Source organism: Mizuhopecten yessoensis, unplaced genomic scaffold, assembly GCF_002113885.1.
Source record: "Mizuhopecten yessoensis strain PY_sf001 unplaced genomic scaffold, ASM211388v2 scaffold716239, whole genome shotgun sequence".
Classification (NCBI taxonomy): domain Eukaryota; kingdom Metazoa; phylum Mollusca; class Bivalvia; order Pectinida; family Pectinidae; genus Mizuhopecten; species Mizuhopecten yessoensis.
In genome coordinates this window covers 276,166-286,841 of record NW_018480017.1, presented here as the reverse complement: position 1 = coordinate 286,841, position 10,676 = coordinate 276,166, and the positions used below count along the sequence as shown (strand labels likewise).

At 38.3% G+C, this 10,676-nt stretch overlaps 1 protein-coding gene across 2 annotated transcripts in view; it reads right to left on the bottom strand.

The window, feature by feature from the left end:
* Positions 1–8,914: 8,914 nt before the first annotated feature.
* LOC110442262 (urea-proton symporter DUR3-like) overlaps positions 8,915–10,676 on the bottom strand; it is a 44,566-nt gene continuing 42,804 nt past the window's right edge. For both annotated transcript variants that reach the window (XM_021485771.1, XM_021485772.1), the window contains one exon: positions 8,915–10,224. In XM_021485771.1, the coding sequence (XP_021341446.1) occupies positions 9,563–10,224 (662 nt within the window). In that variant the 3' untranslated portion in view covers positions 8,915–9,562. The remainder of the gene's footprint in view (positions 10,225–10,676) is intronic.

Here is a 10,676-nt window from a genome sequence, read left to right as displayed (position 1 = left end):
TGGGGGGTATGGGGTATGGGGTATGGTTATGGGGTATGGGGTATGGGGTATGGATATGTACCGAGTGGAAAAGTCATGTACTGATAGAAGAAGAAACACGTTCGAAGAAAAGATGTTCAAGATTGATCAAATGTTCTCCAAAATCTCCTTTCTATTAATTCTTCTTTTTGCAGTATACAGTGTCACAATAAGTCTGTAACCCTGAATCAACGGTACTAAAATGACAGTGAGAAGTGAGGGTAATGGCTAGGTTTATCAACTTGCAGAGACGGCTATAAATCGTTGTTTATAAGGATTCTGGTGAAAATTAGGAATCTACTCCTATTTATTCTATTTATTGATTCATTTCAATTCAACATTACATGTGTGATATAATTTAGTTACAAGTACATGTGTCATCAACAGCAACAGCAATAAAATGACGAATAGTAAGTGGCTGAATTTGTATGCTTTTAAGTTGATCCACGATAAGGTAAAAACTAGACTGGCCTTTTCTTGATTGGCTCTGTTAATGAACTTTAAATCTGCGTAACAAGCTTCGAAAATAAAGTTTTTGAAACATTTCAAAGATTTAGTCACGGTACATGATAAAAACGGAATTAATGAGATAAAACAACAAAAGGGGCTACGTCTGTATTGTAGACTTGGTAATTTAAAATGCTGACAGACATATGTGTATGGTAATTTATTTTCACTTTAAAAACAAAAACAGAAAAATGAAAATAAATGGACCATTTCCAAAAGTTGACTATGGAGGACTGACAGGGAAATGATATTACAAAAGCACAAAATCCGAGCCCAAAAGTTGTTCAACAAGATTCAACGTCGTCGATACACAATATATATTGAACTCAGATATTAGGTTCGTTATGTTGAATATGTTGTTTTATGGAACAGCTATCATAATAAAACAAATAATTCCACTTTCCATAGTTACAATCGCTGTCCTCATTATTTATTCTTATTCAGAAATGTTAACCATTTAAAATCATATTTTTTCGCACATGATGTGCGAGAGTAGTTAATCGAAAACAAAAGAACTGTCATACGATATATTGGGTGGAAATTACATTGTATAAACATATCAAACCGTCCCATCAATCACAGTCGGTGTATATAAAGACAACACACGAAGTTTATTGTCATGCCAAAGCTTTGAGGTAAAAAAGGAAACGGATTAATTGTTCGGTGATGACTTCCGGTGTAGAGCTAGATATAACCTAACTTTTTATTTAATCGGTGAATGCCCTTACTGTATCGGGGAATGACCTTACCGTATCAGTGAATGTCCTTACTGTATCGGTGAATGCCCTTACTGTATCGGTGAATGTCCTAACTGTATCGGTGAATGCCCTTACTGTATCGGTGAATGCCCTTACTGTATCGGTGAATGTCCTTACTGGATCGGTGAATGGCTTTACTATATCGGTGAATTTCCCTGCTGTTCCGGTGAATGGCTTTACGGTATCTATGAATGCCCTTACTGGATCGGTGAATGCCGTTACTGTATCGGTGAAAGCCCTTACTGTATCGTTGAATGTCCTTACTGTATCAGTGAAGGCCTTTAGGGTTTCGGTGAATGCCCTTTCTGTATCGGGGAATGGCCTTACCGTATCAGTGAATGTCCTTACTGTATCGGGGGATGGCCTTACTGTATCGGGGAATTCCCTTGCTGTTTCGGTGAATGCCCTTGCTGTTTCGGTGAATGGCTTTAATGTATCGGTGAATGTCTTTACTGTATCGATGAATGGCTTTACTGTATCGGTGAATGCCCTTACTGTATCGGTGAACGCCTTTACTGTATCGGTGAATGCCTTTACTGTATCGGTGAATTCCCTTGCTGTTTCGGTGAATGGCTTTACTGTATCGGTGAATGCCCTTACTGTATCGGTGAATGGCTTTACTGTATCGGTGAATGCCCTTACTGTATCAGTGAAGGCCTTTACTGTTTCGGTGAATGCCTTTACTGTATCGGTGAATGCCCTTACTGTTTCGGTGAATGGCTTTACTGTATCGGTGAATGTCCTTACTGTATCGATGAATGCCCTTGCTGTTTCGGTGAATGCCCTTACTGTATCGGTAAATGCCCTTACTGTATCGGTAAATGGCTTTATGTATCGGTAAATGTCCTTACTGTATCGATGAATGCCCTTACTGTATCGGTGAATGCCCTTACTGTATCGGTGAATGGCTTTACTGTATCGGTGAATGCCCTTACTGTATCAGTGAAGGCCTTTACTGTTTCGGTGAATGCCTTTACTGTATCGGTGAATGCCCTTACTGTTTCGGTGAATGGCTTTACTGTATCGGTGAATGTCCTTACTGTATCGATGAATGCCCTTGCTGTTTCGGTGAATGCCCTTACTGTATCGGTAAATGCCCTTACTGTATCGGTAAATGGCTTTATGTATCGGTAAATGTCCTTACTGTATCGATGAATGCCCTTACTGTATCGGTGAATGCCCTTACTGTATCGGTGAATGGCTTTACTGTATCGGTGAATGCCCTTACTGTATCAGTGAAGGCCTTTACTGTTTCGGTGAATGCCTTTACTGTATCGGTGAATGCCCTTACTGTTTCGGTGAATGGCTTTACTGTATCGGTGAATGTCCTTACTGTATCGATGAATGCCCTTGCTGTTTCGGTGAATGCCCTTACTGTATCGGTAAATGCCCTTACTGTATCGGTAAATGGCTTTATGTATCGGTAAATGTCCTTACTGTATCGGTGAATGCCCTTACTGTATCGGTGAATGCCCTTACTGTATCGGTGAATGGCTTTACTGTATCGGAGAATGCCCTTACTGTATCGGTAAATGTCCTTACTGTATCGGTGAATGCCCTTACTGTATCAGTGAAGGCCTTTACTGTTTCGGTGAATGCTTTTACTGTATCGGTGGATGCCCTTACTGTTTCGGTGAATGGCTTTACTGTATCGGTGAATGCCCTTACTGTATCGGTGAATGGCTTTACTGTATCGGAGAATGCCCTTACTGTATCGGTTAATGTCCTTACTGTATCGGTGAATGCCCTTACTGTATCAGTGAAGGCCTTTACTGTTTCGGTGAATGCCCTTACTGTATCGGTGAAGGCCTTTACTTTTTCGGTGAATGCCCTTACTGTATCGGTGAATGGCTTTACTGTATCGGTGAATGCCCTTACTGGATCGGTAAATGGCTTTACTGTATCAGTAAATGGCTTTAATGTATCGGTGAATGCCCTTACTGTTTCGGTGAATGCCCTTACTGTATCGGTAAATGGCTTTACTGTATCAGTAAATGGCTTTAATGTATCGATGAATGCCCTTACTGTATCGGTGAATGCCCTTACTGTTTCGTTGAATGCCCTTACTGTATCGGTGAATGCCCTTACTGTATCGGTGAAGGCCTTTACTGTATCGGTGAATGGCTTTACAGTATCGGTGAATGCCCTTACTGTATCGTTGAATGCCCTAACTGTATGGGTGAATGCCCTTACTGTTTCGTTGAATGCCCTTACTGTATCGGTGAATGCCCTTACTGTATCGATGAATGCCCTTACTGTATAGGTGAATGCCCTTACTGTATAGGTGAATGCCCTTACTGTGTCCTATTATAAAATATCAGATGCCCTGAATTTGCTGTCCAGCTGTTGACAGGATGGTGATGTGTTATTTGGTGTAATATAACGGTCATTGAGAACACATTGCACGTCAGTCCAGTGTTTCTCTACTACTACTAATTGAGATTTCTATGAAATCAACAAGAGTATTGACAAGTCTGTATATTGATTAGATAATGTCACGTCACTTGCAGGATTATAGTATTCAATCCCTCCAACAGGCATGCATTACACACGTATATATTAGATAAGACGAGAATAGACCAGCCCGACGTATTTGTCCCTCTGTCCTTGTCCCTAACTCAAGGTCACCCTCCCGTAGACTCGTCCTTGGGATGTAAATTTGTCTCCGGGAATCTTAAATAGATTTCAATTCCTTTCGATCTTTTACAAATCAATTAGTTTAAATATGTATGACAGGAATACGATAACCTCTGACAAGTTGCTGGTAGCCTCTGGCCGCTGTACATGCGATCAGAAATACTGTCACTCGATCTTTGATAGCCACGCGATATACCACTAGTTGAGCGAAATAAGGTCATCATTACATTGTGGGGGAATCTAACATAGAGTTTGCTTACTGTTAAACATTTGTCATATAACATCAGTCAAAACTAATATGATGACGTGATATATTAAAACTAACATGATACGTAATGTCACAATAAATTACATACTACAACTAATTTGATGGAGTAATGAAATTAAAATAAATGATGACGTAATATATAAAAGCTAACATGATACGTAATGCAACTATATATCATTTATTACAACTAACATGATGATGTAAAAAAAAAAAAAAACTGAATGAGTTAATAAAATATTTTGACTATTCTTGAACATCGTTTTCTCAAAAGTGTTTTTTTTATCAAACCGTTTGATTTTACGACTCTTTCGTTCTCTTATTATGAGATCTTTCTCAGTTTTCCAAAAACGAAAGACAAGTGGCTATACACATATATGGTTGTAAATCCTTTTTTAACATACTGTGAAAAACGCAATAAACGTACTTAGGATGAAATGATGAGTTTGATTGAGTTTCAGGTTGACAATATCTTTCTTTGCTGAATTCAGTAGCAAGATTTTCCAGGAGACTGGGCGTTCCTTTGGGGAACCAGGAGACTGTGGGCATTCCTATGGGGAACTAGGAGACTGTGGGCGTTCCTATGGGGAACTAGGAGACTGTGGGCGTTCCTATGGGGAATTGAACTTAAGTTTTATATGGGGCTGAATTAACTGAAAAGCGTTTCACGTCAAGCCGCGTATATGTGACGGACTATCTTTGAAATGTTTTGACCACGTCGATCGTATATACCCTCAGGGACACTACCAACAACATCAGCCGCTTTCCCCGATCTTGACTTTCAATATGACCAACTTGGACTATTTACTTATATGCTGTATGATAAGTGTTGCGATTCCGATTTTCCAATCGTGAACTTTCCGTTTCTTGATAGAAGCATCCTTACATCCACAACTCACGGCGTTAAGATATCGCAGTTTATGATATAACATTTTTCTCGATTGATGTCGACTGCTGACGGACCAATATATAACACTGGTTTACCAGCCATGCAGTTTGTTGTAGACTACCTGACAGATATATTGTCTCCTCCATCATGTACTTATTTGAAATGAAATGTTTTGAATATGTTCATAAGTGTACCTTGTTGTCTCGTTGGTACTATCCTGGTTCGAGATTTGAGGATGTGACATTACAAAGATTTGACCAATATTAATTTAGTGGTTGTCGCCGATGAAGTAGAAGACGATTACTACCGGGACATCTTATCTCATTTTCCTTCTGTATTTTCAGAAGTCTCCATGTAATTCTTTCATATTTTGCCTTTGTTTATCGATTTTGAGTTCGAATTGCCGTTTTGTTGACACCATGGTATTATCCAGTTGATATGCTGCTGTATGGTGCGCTATTCGTTATATTGTTCTATTGGAGCAAAAAAGGGAATAAATAATCCAAATGTGTTCTTGCTTCAGGTGAATGATGTTCGTTCATCGTATCTTCGGAGCCACTTAAACAACACACGGAACCACCGAAAAAACACATAGCACCACCGAAACAGGACACTGAGGCCCCGACATAACAACAAAGTCAACGCAAGCATTGAGCTTCCTTATGATTGTGTACCCTATTCTCTTACCGAGGAATCACATACACCCACGTCGTTGCCTTATTTAGAGTCGATCGAAAGAAATAACAAGTCATCTTAATGTCCGTCAAATTACTTTAGATGACTTAATATAAAGTCTTTAATCCTAATAAGTGATAGCCATTGTGTAAAGGTGTCCCAATCAATATCCGCGAGAAAGTAATGACCGAACTAATTTATAATTCAATTACCTATTCCTTTCAAAGTAGGAACTATACATAAAGCATGCTTGTTGAGTTTAAACAAAACGAGCAGACCATATCACGTTTCTGTTTTTATTTATTAAATCACAATCTATTTCAATTTACAAACATCACAAAACAATTAATAAATACATTTTCTATCAAAGCACTAACGCACACTTGATACATACACAACAGGTATTACCTAATTAGGTATACTCACACGGTCACGGAGATACAATTCCACGGGGATCGCTTATTATGCCCGTGCTGGATAATAACCCTATGGGGGCGACCTCTACTCTACTTACACTAAACAACAGACAAAATGCACCTCCTACGCCGTTTGTATCTCAACACTAAAGTAAGATATATCAGAAATGACAATACTGGTGCACCGCCAAACCATAGGCTGAGTAAAAGAAATGTTGACTAAAAGTGTTTACGTACGAATTTGATAATATTTTGTCCATGTACAAACACAATGATTACGCCATCCACTGTACGTGTATATAAAGGCGACAATCACATGCATTTGGGATAAAATTATAATATACATAAATCTACAACATTATCGAGTATGTGGTATATATATATACAAATGTATCAAGCGATTCCTCCGACACCCACGTAAGTCGACATCTTTTCTTTGGTGTTCCAATTTTAATTACGTCCGTATCAGCAAGACCTACTGACGCTGTGCGTTATCAGAATAACTCATATTACGTGTTGTCCAATAGTCCTAACCAAACTAACGAACAATTGTAAATATAGTAAGTCACGTTTCTGAGACCTTTTTGGAATTTGTCGCTTTTCGAAACGACGTGACACCAACAAAACAAATAATGAATTCCTTCAAGTATTCGTTAAACAGTGACACAAACTCCTTGTTACCTGTACGCAGGAACAGTACAAAACGTAGATAAAATCAACATGACAACGAAATCACTCGCATTTATGAGAAAGTCCTATTTAATTGATTATATAACAATTATTCTTAAAAAGTGATGACACAGACAGCTTTGTGTTCTCTGTATTGTGTTCGTCTTATCATTTAAAAGTAGAATGTCAGCAATATACTAGTAAATGCAATTGAAAGGAATCCTACTTTTAACAAATTATTTACCATGTGTAACTATGGTAACGCATTGTCTTGGTTTGACAAGTGATATAATATTATATAATATGCAGTGCTGTGTGACTTTGAGATGTAACGATGGTTACACTTCACTGTTATGCGTGACCAGCAATCTAGTCAGCAGACAATAATACAATATGAAGTTAATATACGTGTCTAATGATTAAAGTATACTGTTAATTGTCGTTGTTCGTTATTGTAAAATAAAAACAAAAGGTTGCACACGCCAGTCGGACTCATCACACTTATGACAATCGCATGGTGAATGAAGCTTTGTCGGACCAGACTGGTCATCGCGTTGAAGCACAGACAGTAGCTGATACAATTAACTTAAGGTAATGAAGCATTTCTAATTTCAGGGAATCAAACTAATGTATACTTCTATAGAAACAAAACTGTATGATAAAAGTTGGTATGGTTGAATGCAAGGGTTGTTTAGGTTTAATATTTGTCGATGTGTCTATTTTCCATATTTTCCTCTATATATGTTTGGGTGTTTAGACTAAGGACAAGAATGGAGATAGCAGAAAATATGGCTGTATATAAATAATTACACTCACTGTAAAACAACAACTCAAAAAACCCTATTGCCGATCGAATACCACATTGATATATTTATATATAATAATAGTATTGAATTGAAACTTGACATTGTATTCTCATACATTTATGTAACGTGTTGTGAGAAATCACATATAACTTCTATTAACAAATACACTGACATTAAATATATTGCCGTTCAGATACAATATTGACATATACATATAACATTTGTTTTGATATTTGATATATACGTATACATGTGCATTATATGTGGTATGGGAGTGAGTCAATACCGATGTATTTGAGGTAGTTGACTTTATCCAAATAATTTTAATCAGCAAATGTCTCGAATACGTACGATTGTATATATGTGTTGATGGAACTTCCTGAATATCGTTTTTACAATAGAGTTTTGACTTGACTGATATTAAAGAGTAACTATCCCAAACCAAGACAGCCACCACCTTACCAATCATATTCACTGTGACTTTCATATTGTCAACCTTCATCTTACCCATCATATCTAGGACAACCTTCTTACTTGAAACCATACACTGACCAATCGTATCCATGGTAACCTTTATATAGGCAACCGCAAACTAACCACCAACTTACCTATCATATCCATGGTAACCTTCATATCGGAAACCACCAACTTAGCTATCATATCTTTGGTAACCTTCCTATTGGAAACCACCAACTTACCTATCATATCCATGGTAACCTTCATATTGGAAACCGCCAACTTACCTATCATATCCATGGTAACTTTCATATTGGAAACCACCAACTTACCTATCATATCCATGGTAACCTTCATATTGGAAACAAACAGCTAACCTATCATATCCATGGTGACGTTCATATTGGAAACCGCCAACTTACCTATCATATCGATGGTAACCTTCATATTGGAAACCATCAACTTACCTATCATATCCATGGTAACCTTTTTATTGGAAACCACCAACTTACCTATCATATCCATGGTAACCTTCCTATTGGAAACCACCAACTTACCTATCATATCCATGGTAACCTTCATATTGGAAACCGCCAACTCACCTATCATATCTATGGTAACCTTCATATTGGAAACCGCCAACTCACCTATCATATCCAGGGTAACCTTCATATTGGAAACTTCCATTTGCCTATCATATCCATGGGAACATTCATTTTGGCAAACACCAACCCAACTTGCCAACAATCCTGTTGACATCCATACAGTTTTAGAACGACATATTGATAACCCTTCATTTTCAGAGCGTATTATTACTCTTGGTTCCTTTAAAATGAAATTTACATACACCCGTATGTTACTTTTATAGAAAAAGAACAATTAGAAAAAGCGATCGGTATCGGTAACTCAACTGTACGAGTCATGCCGATCAATCTAATACTGATTTGATTGAGATCATTCTCTTTAGTTTTCTAAGACATGTAAATAAGTATCGATAACAGTTGTGTAGGTATTACTGACTCTCCACATAACATTTATAGTTTTGCACGTGTTGCATTCATTGCTAGTCTTCCTAACGTTTTTGTTTTCAATTTCTTCCTTTGAATAACAGCTCATACTTTTGATATGTATCTTTTGACTTTCCTCACACTAGAATTCCATTTGAAATATTGCTGTTCAAAGCTTTCCTCGGAGAAAAACAGCACAGTTCACACAAACTGTTCACCGATAATCACTGATCATCAAAAACGCCGACTTTAAAGGTCGCTTAACTATATTCTGATATAAAGTACTCTTTCTAAACACTGGTTAATATTCGATGTTTTCTACAAATGTTTTTCGTCAATGCTTATATCAAGCAAACTGTTGTCTGTGCTCGTCATTGTCGATGGATAAGAACACGCACATTCTAAGCTCGTTTGATTATAACTTGGCTACGGGAGTACCTCAGTCTAACAGTCGTTTGATTATAACTTTGCTACGGGCGTACTTCCGTCTAATAGTGTTTTATCTGTGATCTCATTCATTGGTTGTTCATCCAGACAACCGTTTGTATAATCCTTCTGTCGCTCCTGGTTCTTCCGGTACTGTTTGACGATGCGAGTTATCTCCTCTGCTGGTGGGGCGATGATGACGACGAGCGCCATGATGACAGCCCAAGCCTGGGTAAACCCAACCCAGACCACGAACTGTGCCTCGTCCATCATCGGGAAACTTGCCATAATGCCAGGGATGATAAAGGCGACGACGACGATGCTGCACGTCCCGCCAACATACGCTGTCATCTTGGCCTTACGGAAAGTAAACGACATTTGTTCGAAGGTTGGTTTGGTATCGTAGTGGAGCCCTTTGAGCTCCTCGCGGTAGTTGAGTTCCCACGGATTGAGCGGGTTATCAATGTCGTACAGCTTCTGCCATTCGACGTCCTCGTCGTAACTCGTTTTAATTTTATTGGTGAATATTGACACGACTATGCAACCGATCAAACTAGCACCAAAGCTGCAACAAGTGCCTGCTAGAATGGTGTAATCCTGTACGGTGTTGATGAGGAAGTTACTAAGTCCTCCCTCGTACATGGTCGCGACCGACAGGGTAGCCGTCACACCCAAGAGCAGACCAGCCAGCCCTCCTGAAATGACAAAAGAATATACCACATCAATCATGAAGTCAAATTTATGCCAATGAAAGAGCTCAGCATCCAAGCTCGCAACTCAGACTGAAACCATTACCAGTTTTCTTCAAAATAATTGCTTTCTGGCAACTTTCCGTTCTGTTGCATTTAAAATAAACATGTTTCACAACCGTTTTGCTAAATAATTTTTTAATATGTGCCGCTTAACTTTTTCTTTTGACTTTTATCAATATTTTTACCCTCCTTTTATTTGGAGAAAGATTTCATATGCACTCATACGGACATTTTAAATAATACTATGTAATAATCACCAACTCGGCACAGCGCTGTTTAGTCAATTGTTTGTAGGTGTATGCAGACCACAACACTGGCCATTTACACTCATGCATGACAAACGATACAGGTATTTTCAAAAACTCTCAAAACACTTCAAAATAGTGTTTGTGTAG